General features: G+C 36.6%; 1 protein-coding gene across 2 annotated transcripts in view; it reads right to left on the bottom strand.

Moving 5' to 3' along the window:
• LOC126967965 (O-acyltransferase like protein-like) overlaps positions 1-20,184 on the bottom strand; it is a 40,247-nt gene extending 20,063 nt beyond the window's left edge. The window contains exons 1-6 of one of the 2 annotated variants that reach the window (XM_050812691.1): positions 19,985-20,184; positions 18,131-18,434; positions 17,081-17,263; positions 16,890-16,966; positions 12,284-12,477; positions 10,609-10,723 (exon numbers count right to left, since the gene is read on the bottom strand). In XM_050812691.1, the coding sequence (XP_050668648.1) occupies positions 10,609-10,723; positions 12,284-12,477; positions 16,890-16,966; positions 17,081-17,263; positions 18,131-18,434; positions 19,985-20,141 (1,030 nt within the window). In that variant the 5' untranslated portion in view covers positions 20,142-20,184. Of the gene's footprint in view, positions 1-10,608; positions 10,724-12,283; positions 12,478-16,889; positions 16,967-17,080; positions 17,264-18,130; positions 18,435-18,624; positions 18,934-19,984 lie in introns of those variants that run through there. The other variant, XM_050812692.1, reaches the window with a different exon arrangement.
• Positions 20,185-21,079: the final 895 nt, after the last annotated feature.

The following is a 21,079-nucleotide window of genomic DNA, read 5'->3' as shown; positions in this document are numbered from 1 at the left end:
TATTTAGGGGTGTGTGTCACCCTTATCACTTAGGGGTATAAAAATATATGTACATACATATATACAAACACCGAGACACGAGAATGTTATATGTTACTAGCTGACCCAGCAAACATTGTACGAGTATTGCCATATAAAGTAATAAAAAAATTATTGGGGTGTAAAAAGTAGATGCAACCGATTCTCAGACCTACCAAATTTATCGTACCACAATTATTGTAAATATTGATCCATTGCCATCTTGCAACCCTATAGCGGATTTGTGGATGGAACAGAATAATATAAAATAGGGGTTGATCGTAGAGGATTGAAAATTTAGGGTTGTATGTATTTTTTAATTTTGTATCATAAAAAAATAAAAACAAAAAATTACGTACAAAAAAATAAAAAAAAAAATTATTTGTGGTGGACCACCACTAACATTTAGGGGGGTGAAAAAAGATAGTAGCCGATTCTCAGACCTACTGAATATGCATATAAAATTTGGTAAAAATCAGTAAAACCGTTTCGGAGGAGTAAGGTTTCTAACATTGTGACACGAGATTTTTTTTTATAAGATTAGATATAAATTAAAATAATAGTCAGTTATATGAAATGGTGTAGTCGCAAATCTAACAATGCTCCTGACTATCCAGCAATACGTGTTTAGATCGTAACACGGCTTTAATTAAAAATAATGTAATGAAACATAAACCAATGTATATCTTTAATGATATACATTAATTCTTCTTGTCTTTCAACTTTTTAAGAATAATTATGTTCTAAACATACAATAACAATATGTGGAACCCTTCACAAGTTTATCGATTTAATCGGCAAATTAAGCAAACTTTTTATTTTCACTTTTCTATTGTATTATCTATGCTTCAGTATTGTAAATTTGTATTTATGTATAAGTTTATATAAATATTTTAGAAATGTTATTGAAATAAGCGTGACGTTGCGGAAATCCATAATTATCCAAATGGTTTCAGTTTTCTTTAGTGTTAATTCCGCCAATATTTGTCTTTAAACAATTCGACACATATTTCGCCTCTACACGAGGGATCCTCAGGAAATGTTGAGTCCCCAAAATCGTCTAGCCTAGCCTTTGCCTAGCCTATCTAGCCTTTGCAGTCTTGTGCCAGATTTTGGCGACGCAACATCCTCTGAGGATGCCTCGTGTAGAGGCGAAACACGTGTCGAATTGTTTAAAGACAAATATTGGCGGAATTAACACTAAAGAAAACTCAAATCAATTTGATAAATATTTTAGTTGCTAGCTTATTTTAGCAGTACATAATTTTTCAGTTTAAATGTTATAAAATGTGGATGTCTAGGTTTATTAGTTTTTATATATTTATTGTTATATTTGTTAGTGTATGTTTCCCAAATAAAAGCAAACAATATATATATATATATATATCTGTTAAATATTCCTAAAGTTAATTTTTAGTTTTACTTCAGTATATCAATATGAAAATTATGAGAGTGATATTGAAAGAAGAGTGAATGCATGGTGAATGGAGCTTTGCACTCCTTTATGAACAGGCAGAAGGTGTCTAATAAGGCTCATTTGGCTGTGCATGAGGGGGTTTTGGTTCCAACACTCATGCACGGAAGTGAAAGTTGGGTATGGCAGAAGAAACATGAAAGCAGAATAAATGCAGTTGAGATGAGAGCGTTGAGAAGTATAATAGGAGTTAAAATGAGTGACAGGATAAGAAATAGTGAGATAAGGAAACGTTGTGGTCTGAAAGAAGATGTTGTGACAAAAATTGAGAAAGGTATGCTGAGACGGTTTGGACATCTCGAGAGAATGAATGAAGAGCGATTGGACGAAGAAAGTGTATCAGGCCAGTGTGAATGAAAGTGTTGGAAGGGGTAGACCTAGGCGGACGTTTCGAGATCAAATCAGGGACGTCTTGAAAAAAGGCCAGGTCAAGAGTACCATAAACCGAAGAGCATGTATGAAAGGAAAAATGAAAGTGGACGAAGCGAAACAAGTATGTAAGGATCGTAGCAAGTGAAAAGAAGTGGTCTCTGCCTACCCCTACGGGAAATAGGCATGATTATATGTATATATGTGTAGGCGGATTGAAGTGAACCCCACCATGAGTGCAGCGGTACTTTTCGGTAATACGAATAGCATTCGAGCTAAAAAACAACCGACCGACATTATTAAATTGTATGAAACACCCATACGTGGGTGAAGGATTACAAATACTTAGGAGTCACGTTCAACAGCAATATGAACTTCAAGAAACATATCTATACGGTATGCAATAGAACCCGATTTGTCCTTGTGTGTGGGTGAAGCAAACTTCCGCTCAAACACAAAGTAACGCTGTACAAAACCATCGTACGGCCCATACTGTCATACGCAAGCGTCGTATTCGCGCACACCCGACTGAGCTACTTACGTCGTTTGCAAGTAGTTCAAAATAAATTCACGCGCAAGGCAACCGGAGCTCCGTGGTTCATCCGAAACGTGGACCTTCACCGCGATCTAGAGCTACGATAGCTCAATACTTTAAAGAGATCTTGCGACGCTTCTTTGACAAGGCGCCTTACCATCCCAACATCTTGGTTAGGAATGCATGTGGGTACACCCCGCTTCACCATAGTCTCAATCCAATAAGACGTCCCCGGCACGTCACGGTAGACCCTGATGACGACATCACTATCGCGAACGCGACACCCACACAAACACCGACACAGACGCGCACACACCGCCTTCGCAGGCGTAGACGCGGTCATCCGCCGCAAACCACTGGCACTCGTCACTCTGACGATGGCCAGCGGCCCGCAACCTAGATACACCACACATTCTCTTGTTACCCGACGAGACGTTAGTCCTGGTCCTGTAATCGTTTCACTCCACTCACTCATACACGGACTGACATACACCACTTACACAATCACAAACACACGACACAAACACAAACATACATGCACACAAACATTTACACTAATTACATACATACAAACATACATACAAAAATTCATAAACACATAAATACATACTTATATACATTACACAAAACATCACAACACTCGCCGGCGAGTGTGTTCTTCTCATCTTTTCATCTTCATTTTCATTCTCTCTGCTTCCCACAAGCACACAGCCTGTCCGAGGTTCGAGTCTCCTTAGGAGACGCCCCACAACTGTTGTTGCGTAGTCTTTGCGGCCTCCACGGCCCACGTCCTATGTCGCTATAAAAGCTTTCAGGGCCAACAGCATAGAGGAGGTTTTTAGTCATTTTATTTTAGACATATTACGCCCCGTTCCGGTGCGTAAATACGGATACGTATTTTCCTCCGCTCGAAAAAAAAAAAGTATGTATCAATATGTCCAATCTTCGTCGGTTAAAGCTGTTGTAAATGTTAAATATCTAAATAGCGACCTGTTAAAAGTTTCAAATAAATATTCGATATTTCACTAACTTTCAACTTTAACTATGCCAAGGAATACGATGGTGCACCACAATTCGCACTCTATGTTAAGATCAGCTTTACTGTTAACGTTAAATATGACTTAAACCTTATCTATAACAGCTAATAATTATGATGCAACCCAGTCTAAGGAACTAATGCCAAGCGTGGCTGACTGTTTACGACTTGTCAACCAAAATCGGTTACAGTAAGGATAAATTCGCTAACACCTCGCTGTATCTCTGTTAGAGATGTTTTAGTTTTAGTCTATGACAAAAAGCAGATGTAAATGTTTGTTACTTGTTGAGATAAAGTAAATTTAAAGAATTGCCACGACAAGCCAATTTATTCTAAACTCTCAGTTTTTTTTATGGAAAAGGAGGACAAACGATCGTACGACCCGTAACCTGTTGTAACGTGATCACCGCTACCCACATTCTCTTGAAACAACAGAGGAATCACAGGAGCGTTGCCGGCCCTTAAGTAGGTAGTTGTACGCGCTTTATTTGAAGGTACCCATGTCATATCGTCCCGGAAACACCGCACAAGGAAGCTCATTCCACAGCTTTGTAGTACGTGGAAGAAAGGTCCTTGAAAACGGTACTATGGAGGACCGCCACACATCCAGATGGTGGGGATGATAGCCTAACTTGTGGCGTGTCGTGCGAAGGTGGAATTCCGCGGCAGGAATCAGTTGAAACAGCTCTTCGGAACACTCCCGGTGATAAATGGTGTAGAAGACACACAATGAAGCGACGTCTCTACGCAACGCCAAGTGATCCAGCCGTTCACAGAGCACTGGGTCCCCGACAATTCGAGCTGCTCTGCGTTGCCGGCGGTTAAATGGATCGTGCTGATAATGGGGTGTGCCAGTCCAGAGATGACAGTAATACTCCATATGTGGCCGGACTTGCGCTTTGTAGAGCGCTAGAATGTGGCCCGGCTTGATATAATGTCATGCTCTATTTATGACGCCCAGTTTCTTCGAAACCAATTTGGCTTTGCCCTCCAGATGGCCGCGGTATTGGCAATCGCTCAAGGTTTCGAGGCCCAGTATACCGATACTAGGCTAGGCTTTAAGGGAAGTGTTGTCGCGGAGCGGTGATACGACAAATGGTTTTTTTGTTGTGGTAAACGCACAAACTTGAGTCTTCTGGGGGTTAAATTGGACAAGGTTCAATTTACCACATTCCGCGCCCTTCTCAAGAGAGAAGACACAAGTTTCTCCGACACTGGTCGATGATTACCCTAGATGAGTCCCGTGTATACGTCATCGCCTGTGCTGTCGTCTGCATAGCAATGTATGTTGGAGGTGTCCAGCACGCAGAACACAGCCTTGGGGTACTCCAGCGTTCACGGGCTTGGGATTTGAGTAATAACCAAGTGAGGTCCACTTGCATAAGCTCTCGGGAAGCCGAAATGATGGAAGTTTTGAGAAAAGCGCCTTGTGCCATACATCAGTGCACTTTGGGGCATAAAATAAATAATAAAACAAGCTTTACATTCTTAACTTATTTCGATAAAATAACAGATATTCTCATTGCGATGTTATTTGTGCTTTTGGTAAGTTTAATGAATAATAATTAATTGCATTCAAAATTTATAATTTCTTTATCAAATGAATTCAATCAATTGATTCAACGTTATATTATTTATTATTTACATTGTTTATTGCATCATAAATCTTATATAAGCATCCTGTGACCAGCTGCTAAAACTGTTATTTTAATATTATCATGTAAACTGTAATCTAGTTATATTTAATAAAAATTGTATTATGAGATAATAGCTGATATCATTATAAAAACAACAGATTTCCATGAATGTTCTTCTACCTTAAGACAGGAAAATCTTGTATTATAAAGATATCGTTATCATTAATAATTAATATATCTATTCAAGCCATAAATTATTATTATTAAGTGTATTATATATTATACATTATATATACTTAGTCTAGCCATAAATACTGTTACAATTGAAAATAAACAAAATTTTCCATTTGAATTTGGAATCTGTCATTTTTATATGATTGTTCATTGAGTTTTCTCATTTTGGCGGCAATATATTGTAGAATATATTACGATATTAAAATGGAGTTGGGTGATAAAGAGAACCGAAACGATGTGATTACATTACACAAAGTAGGTGAGGACCGAAATGTAATTTTTAAAACTCTCCATACGCTTGGTATTAGTAAAATGTTTCTGTACCGGGCTATTAATAGGTACAATAAGACCTCCTCTGTTTATGACAGCAAAAGATCTGGCCGTCCACGTTGAGTTCGTACGAAAAAGGTGGTCAAAGTAGTAAGGGAAATAATTCGAAGAAATCCTGTCCGAAAGCAAAAGATTTTATCTCGAGTGGTGAAGATAGCACCTAGAACCATGTCGCGTATTTTAAAAGATGACTTAGGACTTGCAGCCTATGAGAGACATACTTGTCATTTCTTAACTGATAATTTAAAAAAGAATAGGGTGGTAAAATCAAATCAACTACTTAAACTGTACGCAAAGGGAAGTCACTGAAAAATTTTGTTTACGGATGAGAATTTTTTTACAATTGCATTATTACAATTACATTTTAACGAAGAAAATAACCGTATTTACGCTCGAAGCTCTTAGGAAGCTTCCCAATCAGTCGACAGAGTGCAACGTGGGCACTATCCGACTTCAGTGATGGTTTGGTGATTTAGCTATGAAGGAGTGACTGAGCCATACTTTTGTGAAAAAGTTATCAAAACATCGGCACAAGTGTATCAAGATACCATTTTTGGGAAGGTAGTAAAGACCCTTAACAATACCATGTTCAATAACTAAAGATGGTCCTTCCAGCTAGACTCGGCGCCGGGTCATAAAGATTGGTCTACGCAGTCTTGGTTGGAAACGAACGTTTCGGACTTCATCACAGTTGAAGACTGGCCGTCGTCTAGTCCCGATCTTATTCTGCTGGATTATCATTTATTCTCAGATTTAGAGAGTACGGCTTGCTCTAAACGCCATGATAATTTGGAGTCCCTAAAACAATCCGTACTATTGGCAGTGAAGAATTTTCCCTTGGAAAGAGTGCGTGCTTCTATTGATACCTAGCCTCACATTTAAAGGACTGTATTGCATGCAGCCCATGGAGACCACTTCACAATAAGCATTTTATATTTTAACTTAAATAACACACTGTAAATGTAATAAATGTCATTTGCAATAGATTTTGTTTTCTTTGTTTCAATATTTATTTATTTAAGGTTGGTGCGTGCACGAGGCACCACCAGCAGCGGTGGTCGCTGCCGCCGTCCTACGTACTCGTCAGGGACACACAGCAGTACTGACTCCAGGAGCCTAGGACTGTGTATCTTACCTCTTATTACTAAATAGGTATATTATATATTATACTATTAAGTAAATAGATAGCTAAAGCGACTTCTCTTCTAACCTCAATTTTGTAATAACCCACCATGCCTAACAGAAACAAAGTAGGATACAATAATGGATAGCCCGGATATACCCCAAACTGCTTGAGATACATGAATCTAAGGAACTTATTCTGTATACGTTCAAGCATAAATTTATATTCAGCCTCATGGGGAGACCAGATTTCAGAATTACATTCCAAGTGGCTTCTAACCAGTGCATCGTACAATGCTCTCAAAGCCCCGATATTTGTAAATTGGTTTGATAGCCGTAACATTATACCAAAGTTACGACCTGTATAGCCGAGTGGTTAGCGATCCTACCTACTAAGCTAGAGGTCCCGGGTTCGAATCCCGGTAGGTGCAAGAATTGGAAACATGGATGTTTGTTTCCGAGTCAGGGATCTTTAAATGTATTTATGTATGTTTATATGAATTTGTGTATGTTTAAGTAAGTATATTGTATTAAATATATCATTGTCTTGTAACCCATGACACAGGCTATGCTTAACTAGGGGCAAGATAATTTGTGTAAAAAGTGTGTCATTATTAAGATTAGATAAGATAAGATCATTTATTTGAAGTCATGGGTATACATAGATGTTTCAAATCACAATAAAAGTTCTCCATTCCTTGCCCGCATGCTGTGGCGTACAAATAGTAATTAATAACAAGTCAAACAAATATATTTATACACAATGACAGTTAATTAATGTACATATCAATAATTGAATATTTTGAAATAACATATAACAAGTGAAATTGGTAAAAAGAAATTAAATTAAGTAATATGATATTTAAAAAATGTTAATTGAGTGTTGTATCTGAAAAAAAGTCTTTTATGGAATAGAACGATTTTGTCACTAGCACATTAAATAGTTCCTTTTTAAAACACGTCAACTTAAGTTCTGTGATAGTTGTAGGTATCTTGTTAGATATTCTCGGCGCCATTTCAAGAACACTATTGTACATCGAAGCTGTGTTGCTGCCATGTAAACGTAATCTATCCCTGCTTCTCAAATTAATATTGTGGATTCTGACAAATGTATCAGGGTTGACAAATGTATTATTATTATTATTAAGTTACGATATGCTTTCTTACAAATATCGATAATATGGGTCCTAAAGTTCAAGTCAGCTGTAAAGCACACTCGTAAGTCTCTGACCTCAGTCACCCTTTCAATTAAGTTTCCTCCCATATGATATAGATGATGATGTGTGTGAAAAACTCCAGGGTATGAGGAGTTAGCTAGCTAGCTTATGTAACAGAACATCGTTGTAGACCGTATCGAATGCTTTTTTAAAATCAAAGTAAGCCACGTCTACCTGTGCGCCAGTATCTACTGCAGGTACAAGATGAGTCATCAATTCCAGTAAATTTCCTGCTGTCCCCCGTCCAGGACAAAATCCGTGCTGAGCATCGGACAACTGAGCACTTACCTGTGGGTACAAGTGTCTCTGGATGGCTGACTCGAATATTTTGGCAGGAGTGCTCAGCACTGCAACAGGTCTATAGTCGCTGGCCTCAGTACCTCCTTTACCTTTAGGCACTGGTACAACTCGAGTGATCTTCCACCAATCCGGATATATTGCAGCTTCAATACACACATTGAATATTTGTAACAAAGGTTCGACTAATATATATTTATGTCTTTAAAAATAAAAGCAGGAATGCCATCTGGTCCAACTGAACGTTTAGGCGGAAGACACTTGAGCGCGCTCAAGACATCGTCGGTACGCAGGGGCTCTAAATGAGTCCATGCACCCGCCGACTCCACCGTCACACCTGCGCTTGCCGCCGCCACGCTCAGCAAGGCCGGCTCTGGACTATACATCGACTTAAAAAACTTAGCGAACTCTCCGGCACATTCATAATCAGACAGCAATTTCCCGTCTTTTATTATTTTTCTTTCGTTCATGCTACCTTTTCTAGATCTAATATAGTTCCAAAAGGCTTTTGGATCCAGGGCCAAATGTCCCTGTACGCAATCACGGTATTGGTCGTGTGCATGTTTGGTTTTGATTTTAACTATTTTCCTATATCGTGAAAATTCTTGATAATCACTACGCAAGTTACTCGATTTATAAATTTTATGAAATCTCTATTTAAGTTTTATAGCTCTTATAATGTCAGCGGTATACCACACCGGATAAACATATTTATGTTCTAATGAATGTGCCTCTTTGGTGGGGACACATTCGTTAAATGCTTCATAAAGTTTACTATAAAACGAGTTGAGTATAATGTTTAAATCTTTTGAGTTGTACAATTCACTCCAGTCTATCAAACTTAGCATATTATATAACCTAGTGAAATCGGCTTTATTGAAATTCCAACGCTTAATTCACGCCACTCATTATTGACATATATATTAAGTGTACCTTAATATATATGTCAATAATGAGTGATCAATTTTGTGTAAATGTGTGCGTTAGCTAGTGAAACTCGAATGGAAGTGTTTCATAAATGTATTTTTTGCTACAAATAATACTCTTTCACAATTAGATAAAACCCTAATCATGTGAGGTATTTATTAAGGAACATGAAGATGAAATTCTAGTGAAAACGTTAAATAACTAGCAATTGAAACTGCTTTTTCCATAGATTTAGGAAACTGCGATTTTACTGTGTAAAGTTTAGTCAACCGTGTTTCTACTCTCATAACTTACTAACTAGAATACAAAATTAATTCCATCGAAAAAATATTAAAAAATTTGATTTTCCGTACAAGTCAAAACGTAGTGTTTGGGACTCACTTCACCTTAATTTTAAAAATACTTAGGAGCTAATTCCAAGCGTGGCTTGATTCGGTTGATTGGCAACCCAAAAATTCTGAGAGGCACTACAATAATTGCGCTCGTCATCTTGAGACATAAGATGTTAAGTTTCATATGCCCAGTAATTTCACAATATAAGGCGCCCTTCAGACTGAAACACAATAATGCTCACATATTACAATTTCATGGCAGAAAAAGTTGCCGTTGTGGTACTCATAATCTAGCCGACATCCAGTGCAACGAAGCCAAGCTATTGGTAAATTAATATTTTGATATATTTAAACAACTACGTATACGTCTGTTAATATGTTATTAATGCATAGATAGCGTTAAGGCACGCGTAATTAAGAGCTTAGCTTAACTTATTTCCTACCCAATATGAAAGATTGTAAAGATTAATGTTGATGATTAACACCTGGGCATGAGTCAAGTGTTTTATTGAACTTCTGAACATTAACAAAACACAGAGATTTGTGCAGTGCAAGAATTGAAACAAACGTTTATTTTATTCCAGAAGTCGAAGAATGATAATACACATCAAGATGAACTGCAAATCATGATCTAACCATAGATTAAACAGTGACAACAAAACATCTAAGGAGTGATAATAAAAATGAAGTTCTATACACACATAAGGACAGCATTCGCAGTCTGATAACAGAACGGCAAAAGTGTGCTTAAAGTTTATCAACTTTCACTGTCCTAATCAAACCTTAGCTGGGTGAATTTTACATTGACGCTAATTGACCAAGAATATTTTAAGCAACTGGAGTAAATGCGGCAATGTACAGTTAAGGCAGTCGAAGCTTATTATGGTGTAATTTGTAGCACGTTCCATATTTGGGCATTGTTTTTTTTTATGAATTTGCCTATATGTATTTCTATACATATATCGTAAAAAAAAACATCATTGGATAATAATCTAATTCTGTTATTAGCAAACAGATTTTAAGCTCCTTATTGTAAGTAATATAATCTCCAATGTTATTACTAGCTGTTATTACACTTACTGCTCGTCATCTTTTTCGTAGCTACATATACCAGCAGTAGACCACTTATCGTGAAAAATGTATCCACTGCAATTGGCGCAGCAATTACCCATAACGATTTCATTGATTTCAGCCACTGTGGAATGACATAATATTAATATAATGTATACATAATGAAAAGGATCGGCCATCTAGTGTTTTAAATTTGAAGTACCGATTACTTTGAATTTGAAAGGTAGAATGACATTTAATTTTTAACATACTAAAAACTTATTTCCTCTGTTCTTCCTCCTTGTCTGACATATTAAAGTAGTGAGTCTTTATCGCAAACTAAAGCGAGTTCGTAAAAACGGATCGTTATTAGACAAAGCAACCAGTGTACGTTCTCTTCCAGTGAGTTCAACCGAAAACATTACTGCTGTGGCTCAGAGTGTGTCGTGTTTGTAAAAACATCCATCAGATGGCCCACCCACAGTACACAGAAGTGCCCAAAACTGGATTGTCATACAAATAACAAACAGAAACACGAAGAGACGTAAACTTTGGTTGGGTTGCAACAACTAACTATAGCAATAACAAACATGCTAAAGCACGGTTAAGCCTAAAATGCGTTGCATCATTTGAAAATTTTTAGATGATGTGCTTAATTCAACTGATAAACGTAACCGTCCAATGTGAAAAGTTTCAAATAAATAATCAATATTGACTTAAAATTTCGTAACATATTACTATTAATGTGACCTTTGCAGGATCACGTATTCCAGGGTATATGTGGTAGGAGCCGATAGAGTAGTTGTCATACTTGTTACTGTGAAGTTCGGCGCAAAAGCGCGTACACCTTCCTTAAAGGCCGGCAACGCTCTTGTGATTCCTCTGGTGTTGCAAGAGAATGTGGGCGGCGGTGATCACTTAACACCAGGTGACCCGTACGCTCGTTTGTCCTCCTATTCCATAAAAAAAAAATATATATGTAGCGGTATTTGCTGCATTTGCGTTATGGCAAAATTGACTGACAAATTACGCAAAGACCTTATGTAAAAATACAGCTGTATTTAAATAAATATGCCTCAAATATACTTTATATTAGATACGATTATGATTATGAAAGCCCTACCTAAAAGTGATATTACCCCAGGAGGGTATTGGCTCCGAGCCGGAGAATCCCTCCCCGAGCATTCTCGCTCGGGCTGCCCCTCGTATTCTGGGGAGGGCACAGAACCACGCATGTCAAAGGACATACAGGACAGCAAGACCACGGCACCCCGCTCCACGCTTAATGTGGACTATTGTAACATCAGGGGAATTCACTCCAATTTGAACGCCACCCACCACCACCTTGAGACGGCGCAGCCGGCCTTGTGTTTCCTTACGGAGACTCAGATATCTCGAACTAGCGATACGTCACATTTAACGTACCCCGGGCACAAAATTAAGCATAATTTTTTGCCTCATGCCGGGGTATGTGTGTACGTTAGGGAGGATATCTGCTGTCACCGTCTCGGCAATTTTGAATTGTTTTTAAATAAATATACCTCTAATATACTTTATATCGGATACGATTATGATTTGGGAGTAAAACCAACAAAATGTAGTAAACATTAAAACTTTTAATTTAAAGGAATGTATTTTATAAAAAATAAAAAGATGCAAGTTGTGCTTCTGTAGACGGATTTTGTAGTTCATTAAAAAAATATACCTGAAATGCGTCTATCCCATTCACAATTTGGGTTTGTGAAGAGAAGGAATGTCCAATTACTACCCACAACATAGACAATGCGCGTAAGCCATCCAAACAGTCCAGTGTCCCAGACCTCTTTGATATTGTAAACAAATCTCTTAAATTTTTAAGCAAAGAGAATGATAGAATTGCGTTGTTTATAGATTCTGGCTCTGAAAAAAAGTGATAATAATAATATAAAGAGGTAAAGTTTGAGAGGTTTTTTAAAAAATTCTGCTACCAATAGAAACCCACATTATTTGGATTGGATTTGCAATGTGAGTTGGAGAAAAAACGGTAGAACGAAAACATTTTTTACGAACGCTGATTAAACGATATGAAATTGATGTTTTATATGTTTACATATGGCAACTAAGGAACTCCAGCAAATATGATTACACTGGTAAATACGGGCAAGGTCGAGGTTTTTTGAATAAAATATTTGATAGCTATCGCCAAACTCGTCAGCTAGACAGACGAGTAACATAATATAATCAGTTAGGTTAATTAGAATACAAGTTTTAAAAAAGTAATTGCTAATCGTCCGTTAATCAGATGCCTGGCGTAAATTAACTGTACAATATATAAAAATAAATGATTATAAATGAAGTACGAAGAAAATAAATTGGCTTATTAAAGTGAAATGAGAATTTTGCAAGGTCAACTAGGTATTCGTATTTTTTTGTAAAATAATTAATTTTAACGCATTCATTTTGCAATTCCTACAAAAGTAAGCATTAAAATGTTTTTTTTTGTATTTGGTGAAGATTCGTAGTAGTTACAGCGTTCCGGGAACAGAACATTTGCCTTGTGCTTCCCCGGGGCGGAAAAAGAATAGGGGAGTCCCAGGCCCAAGGGTGTCGTAAGAGGCGACTACGGGCTTTTTAGAAGTGGGAAAGTCACGCAGCTGCCATCTCTTGAGAATCACCAGTAGATCAACGACCGACAGTACGGCTTTCGCCATGGTCGGCCGGCAGGTGATCTTCTGGTATACCTAACACATAGATGGGTGACGGCTATTGAAAGCAAGGGGGAAGGCCTGGTAATTAGCCTGGATATAGCGAAGGCCTTTGACCGTGTATGGTACAAGGCACTCCTCTCAAAACTTCCATTATTTGAGCTTCCCGGTAGCTTATGCAAGTGGACCTCGAGCTTCCTCACTGGGCGCAGCATGCAGGGCGGGGTCGACGGATTTTGCTCGAACCCGAAGCCCGTGAACGCAGGAGTACCCCAAGGCTGTGTGCTATCTCCCACGCTGTTTCTTCTGCATATCAATGATATGTTGGACACCTCCAACATACATTGCTATGCAGACGACAGCACTGGTGATGCCGTATACACGGGCCATGCAGGTCGCTCTCGGGAAATCGTCGACCAGTGCCGGGAGAAACTTGTGTCTTCTATTGGGTCCCTCTCGAGAAGGTGGTGGAATGGGGTAAATTAAGCCTTGCCAATTCAACCCTCAAAAGACTCAAGTTTGCGCGTTTACTATTAAAAAAAAACATTTGTCGTATCACCGCTCTTCGACAACACTTCCCTTAAGGCCTCGCCTAATATCGGAATACTGGGTCTCGAAATCTCGAGCGATTGCCAATTCCGTGGTCATCTGGAGGGCAAAGCCAAATTGGCTTCCAAGAACCTGCGCGTAATTAATAGAGCTCGGCAATACTTCAAGCAGGCCCACATTTTAGCGCTTTACAAAGCGCAGATCCGGCCACACATGGAGTATTGCTGTCGTCTCTGGTCTGGCGCACCCCAGTATGAGCTCCACCCATTTGACCGCGTGCATCGAGTCCAGCTCGAATTGCCGTGGACCCAGTGCTCTGTGAATGGCTGGATCGCTTGGCGTTGCGTAGAGATGTCGCTTCATTGTGTATCTTCTACCGCTTTTATCAGGGGAGTGTTCCGAAGAGCTGTTTAACCTGATTCCTACCGCAGAATTCCACATTCGCACAACACGTCACAAGTTAGGATATCATCCCCACCATCTGGATGTGTGCCGGTCCTCCACAGTGCAGTTTTTAAGGAGCTTTCTACCACGTACTACAAAGCTGTGGAATGAGCTTCCTTGCGTGATGTTTCCGGGACGATACGACATGGGTCTGGCATGGTCCTTGGTGCGCCTAAACTATGTTTTGACTTTTGACACTTAACAGCGACATAGCACAGATAATATTTACTATTTCAAGGTTTCCGCATAATTAATTCACTCTAACATCGTAAAAATCAAAATATTCGTCTATGGTCACGATGCTGTTACGATGTGTATATAGAATACGAACAATTGTTAGAGCAGGTGCGATATATTCGGAGTATCATCGTATCGTTCAGAATATCGCTGTCGATTTTGCGAGTAGACCTCCAAGCACCTAGTTAGTCGCATAGTGCTATCGAATTACTCATGTGTGTGAGTTTTTTGTCAATAGGCGCGAGTCACTTTTGAAGAAAAAAATTGGATGAACGATAACAACGCAGTACTGTAAAAGTTTAAGAAGAGGTAACTGATTTATGTCGTGAAACCAAAATGATAGATAAAACTGTGAAATGGTATATTTTTAAGGCGAGGTATTCCCAATACTTTAGGCAAAAATCGCTCGAACGTATATCTATAAGATTCGATAGGTACGCATAGACATGGGCATGGCTGAGACACGATACGAGCGAATCGAGTCAACGACCCCCACTCCGGAAGGACCGCGTAATATTTTTTATCTACACCCATGCTTTAAATCCTCTTTTAAAGAATCTGAACCAGTAAGCTTATTGCCAACATTAAAACACCCAATTTCCTAATAACCATTACATCATCCAAACGAGTGTTGTAATATTGTACTGAATTTTATAACAACACTCCTTTGTTTTTTTTTTCGATCCCTTCATGCGAAAAGATTTTCAACAGACAGCCAGATTCTTATTGCACGATGCGTAGTATCTATCTGAATTTCAAAAAAACGAACATTTTCGTTTAAGAGCGTTCCACACTACCACAACGTCGCGCACCGTAAAAAATAGTAAGTTATTTGAACCACCGCCATTTTTCTTCGATATTTTTATTGTTTTGTACACCCTTGTTATTGTGTGATACTGCACACCGCCAGATATTTTAAACGCCGCGCTGTAATAGATCATAATATTCATGTAAAATTTAATAATTGCACTATCCAAAATGTAAATTTGTACTAAAAAAAATTATTTCATTAATACTTAGTATATTTGTACATAATCAGTAATGGATGATATAAGGTTACTACCAGGACTGGCTGTTTTAATGTAAGCAGTAAACTGTTTCAGAATATTTTAAAGGATTCAAATTCTGGGTGTAGATAAAGTCTTGTATGCAACTGTTGATAATTAGGTATTAAAACACTCATGTGATACTATTATCATATAAGCCCACATTCGTGTTTTAATACCCCTTCTTACACAGCAGTTGCATAAATAACTATTAAAACTTACAGTTGCGGATGAGTACGAAATACTGTGATATTTTTTAATGCATTTTGAAGTGAAACATCTTTACCGACGTATGAGAGAAATGTTATATTACGCGCAAAATTATGATTTCAACATTATTGATATCGTATCCGAGGCTCTCGAGGGTGCAGAGAACTTATTTGGGATCATTTTTGAAATTCAAGATTGAAATCCCGCGTGGCATAATATTCAAAATAACATTATGTACATTTTATTTTAGTACTTTCCAACTTCCATTTACCTATTATATTTTAACAGTATACGCTGCCGCATCATTTTTTATCATTCATTCAATCATTTTTTAACTATGATTCCCCATGTTGTACTTGTTTGCTAAAATCTTACGCAAGGCCCGAGAGAAATGAACACAGTACCGTCCTTGGCAGTGGTCAGACACTGCTGGTATGAGCGAGCATGCAACCATGGCGTTACGTTTGGTTTATTACGAAAAAAAATTATATTAAATAATTCACAAAGCGTATTGATAAAACCAACGAAGAAAATTTATAAATACTAATAAACTATCGAATAAAATATGTTTTGTGTAGAGAGCTATCATAGTTTAATGATAATGTAAAACAATCCAAAGAAAGCAGCCTATTTTTCAAAAAATAAAAATATCAAGATTTTTTCGTAATCGTGTTTTCGAAACTGCTATAATTTAGATAAAGAAATGAAGATAAACATGTCAATAAATTGGAACCGTAGTACATATATTTGTAGAAGTATTTTAAGTAGATTTTCAAAAATGTTAGTTTTTAAAATGTTAATTTTATGTTTAAAATGTTAGTTTTTAGGACTATAGTGCCTTAAGACGAAATTTCTGTAAAAAGCAGTTGAAAGTGATATCTTGTCAAATAGCTGACAGTAAAATGACCAAGGCACCTAGGGAACCACCTCTAGTGCGGCCACCGTGTATCCGTAGCAAGAAGCCATTTTGCAGGCTCCAGGTACTAAGCATGCAGCTTGTTTGTGCGCACGAAGCGTATGGCTCTGGTGCTGGTACTGTTATACTTAAAGCAAATATCAACACCATGAAATATATAAGCGTGAGCAATTTGAATATCTAAATTTTCTACTTAATTCTCAAGCATACTTAATAATAACTTACTTTTTGTCTTTTTGAGGTACCATATATCATATACTGTTCCCATTATCACTAGGAATCCAATGAGTGATAATATAGATCTGTAAATAAGATTTTTTCTCACTATCTAATCAAATGTTAAACGTAGAAGTTAATTATAATGCACAGTATGTACAAAATCATTGGATTTTAAAATGATAATTTCAATGACATACATTGCTACGTAATCTCCGGGAATCCATGGCTTGTCATTGGGTAAACGACAAAAATCATCTTTAAAATCAAACCCAACTGTAGTAAGATTGATGAAAAGTCCTTCAACTGCCTCGCGCGTTGTGCATACTTTAGGTATGCATATTGCCAATTTAAAAACCACATTATCAACCACATGTTCAGTACTAAAACAACATTTGCATACATTAATATTAGGTCATTTTGATTAAGATTGCCAGTTTATACTTTGTCAAACACAAAACATGCAATGCAAATGCTTAACTTTATTTCAAATGTTAGATAATTTCTGATAAAATTCACTACATCCATTTCATTGTATCAATTAATTAAATACTCTAGACCCAGTTGACTTATCCATCGTTGGACATTTTAATGCCAGGAAAAAAACCAAATTAATTTAAATTATTCTGTGCTATTTTTCAAACTTACTGGTTAGGTACAACCAACATCAAATAAACGATAAGATGATAATTAAAAAAGATATATTTCATAAAAACAAACTATAAAATGAGCGCCTATACTTTTCTAAAAGGCCGGCGACGCTTCTGTTATTTCTATAGTGTTGCAGGAGGATGTAGGCTGAAGTGATCACTTGATCCAGCAATCAAGTCACCTTCCACACACGGTTGTCCTCTTCCACAGAAAACTTATTTATATGACAGTAACTGCAAATGTACGGTTGACTAAAAGCCTATCTTACTTTTTATGTCACTTGATTGTCGATATTTCTGTTCCTAGTTAGTTTACCAAGACAAAGAAATGAAACAGGTCAAACTGCTCGAAGTGGGTAATAAATCAAATATTTCTTTACGTGTACATAGATACATGCAACTAATATGCCGCGTATAACAAAGGAACTATGCGCACACACAGTAATAGCCGTAAACAAGCATTAGATTCTTTATACAAAAGGCTATGGCCTTTTGTATAGTCGATATTATATACGTACTTTTAAATAAAGTGACCTAAATAGTATATATTATCTCTATGATTTATTTGACTCGTTAAAAATATTTTATTCGATTGCATACCTTTTATCAACGTTTGTACCAAAAATTTTTTTAAGTCTTGAATGTTTCATCTCATAGTCTTTAAGAATCTGTGTAATATTATCATTCAATCTTAAATCATTATGATCGATAGGCCATTGGTTGTCAGTATTTGCTTCAAATCTTGTGTTTTTGATCATAGCTCCTACAACACAATACTTTCCATCTATCGACACGTTACTATATTCCATATTTTCATGTATTTCTAGGCATTCGTAATAATTTCCCATGTCTACTGTATTACCTTGAAGTATGCCTCTTGGAATCCTTATACCAGCATCAAGAACTGTAAAAGTATTGAAAAACTTAAATTAATTTCTTTCCACCAATTATTAAAAAGTTATTTTTTTATTTTAAATTAGGAAGCCAACGTGTATACAACTATCTTAATCTATGGACACATTAAAAAAATCTTTAATATTGATGTACAGAAAGAGCTACCAGTTTAGACTTAAAAGTCATAGAAACAAACTTGCTTTTCAACTTCAGGATCCTGGCAGCCTTAAATTCACTAGGCTGAAGCGCCACTGTATTCAGGGACTAGCAGCAAGATTTGTGGACAAGAATTGAGAGACTTCTCACTGGAAAAGCCTCTCCTAAACACATCGCCAAAATACAATCATTTTCAGACAGCTTGAAAGCCAAGACGCAGAATACAAAAAAAAATTGATGAACTCCACATATAGGCTAATTCGACATGCATAGTTGATGTAGTATTAAAGTGAAGTATTGCAATAATCAATTTTAAAATATTCTGTTTGACAATAATTATAACTGCTACTGAAGATACACTTATTATCTACATGTAAGTATCAATCAACTCTTAGAATTGTTATTTATATTTACAACGCGACGTGTAATCGATTGACTTGAGATTTTATTGACCGATAACAATAATTGCTATTCGTGATTAAATATGATTTAGACCACAATTTTTTTTTATAATGTATGCTTCTGTTACTTTCTTAACTAATATTAGTTTATTTTATTTTAAATAATTTTGGCGCAAGAAACTCAGCGAGCCTATTTTTTTCTATAGAATTTCGTTACAATCATATTTATTATTTTAATAGCTTGAAGGCTACAAGGCGTGGTTTACTTAAAAAAAAAATTTTTGTTATAGTAACATTTACCACACAAACGCTTTATTACAATTCTTATATATTATATTTAATTAATTCGACAGAATTAACCTTCATAATGTGTTATACTTATATATTAACCAGCATTTTCACTTTCTAAACTCATTCGCACAACTCAAAAAGGTACCTAGGTAAATTTTATGTTACTACAAGTTAAAACAATTGATGATGTTTTTTTTCGAAGTGATAACCCTTAATTAATTAATTACACATATTAAACTTAAAAACAAAGGTACGTATAATGGTATGCACGATGCTGTTTTTAAATGCTTTCATCGATGAAACATTTATTTAAATTTTGGTTTTGCAGTTTATAAAATATAGCCTGATATAAATAACTGGACAGAAAGTGGATTTTTTGTACTAGAGTTTGTTTGTGATGTAGTTTTCACAACCAGCAGCTCTGCAGATTGTGCATAAGGAATAAGAATACCGGTATCGGTCTCGACTAGTTTATAGTTTACGGTGAAGACTAACTCCGCATGATGGAATGAATTCATCTACCAGTCTATTGACAGTTGAACATCATTTATATTATATAATTTAAGTTAGCCTCACTTAAAATTTAAATTGAGATTTTTTTTAAGATTACCATACTTTTTAACGAACTTGTAACATATTCAAACGCATTCTATTTCTTCAACATCACCCTATTGTATTTCATTCTCAAAATCGATGATAAAAACATACTCACATTTCATTAGCAGCGCAGAATCATTATTTGCCAAATAGTTCAGTTGTATCCGACACTGTTCGGGATCTAAAACTCTTTTATATAATTCCTCATCAAATTCATTACTTAAGTCGGCCATAGCAGTAGCTACCAAAGCAACAAGAATTATTCCGAACATATTGCTAGCACATTGAATCCTTGCAGAACAATAATCTTCTAACCGTCTATCGTTTTGCATCAGTATTGATAACACAATGACTTTGTTTCATTACATTTGCAATAGAGCTAATTGATAAATTATTTTATATTATTGGTAATTATTAAGTGGGTATACTCGTATCTCAAAGGTTCCACTCCAATCCAGTGCAAATAGCCCTTGGCTTGCATCGCGCACTGTTTATTAGATATGAAAGTTTATCATTCTTCTTTATTATTTTTAATTCAATCTTTACATTTTTATAGCAGGGCAATCAATGTACGACGTTATCGAAAAGTATTTTTAACTCTATTTGATTTTTCTGATTATACGAAGATGAAATAAATAACGTAGTCATGTTTCTCGAAAGTATAAGAAGTCCACTGGACTATAAAAACATCAACTCATATACGTTTCTGCATCACCAGATCCAATCTATCCAAGTATCGATCTAAAGCATCTTAGAAGTGAAACTTTATCAGAGATGCAGAGGTTCAATATCATTATAATTAGTCTGTATTAGTTAACTAATGGTCTTTCTCGCCTCTCCCAATGCACGCCACTTTTTTGGCTGTTCTCATCCAGCTGCTACCTGTGACTTTGGGTATATCGTCGCTCCGTCTGTTCGGTCACCCTACACTAAGTTTTTCTTTGTGACAGTATCGGCTCAAGAACACGTCCGTTTTTCTGTTTTACGGCTAATGTGACAAGCCAACTGAAACGTGGACTTGATTATTCGATGCGCCTTCTGTGACCTTAGTTCTCTCTTACTTAGGTGAGGTTTATATTACGAAATATAATTTGTGTATTCTTAATTCATAAGGTTATACATTTCCATCACATAATGTACACCGAATTATAGATCCAAATGATTTATGGCTAACTTATTTAACACCGCACCAAACGTCTTAAAAACATTA

Source organism: Leptidea sinapis, chromosome 14 (genome assembly GCF_905404315.1).
Source record: "Leptidea sinapis chromosome 14, ilLepSina1.1, whole genome shotgun sequence".
Taxonomy (NCBI): Eukaryota; Metazoa; Arthropoda; class Insecta; order Lepidoptera; family Pieridae; genus Leptidea; species Leptidea sinapis.
This window is presented reverse-complemented; position numbering and strand designations above follow the sequence as displayed.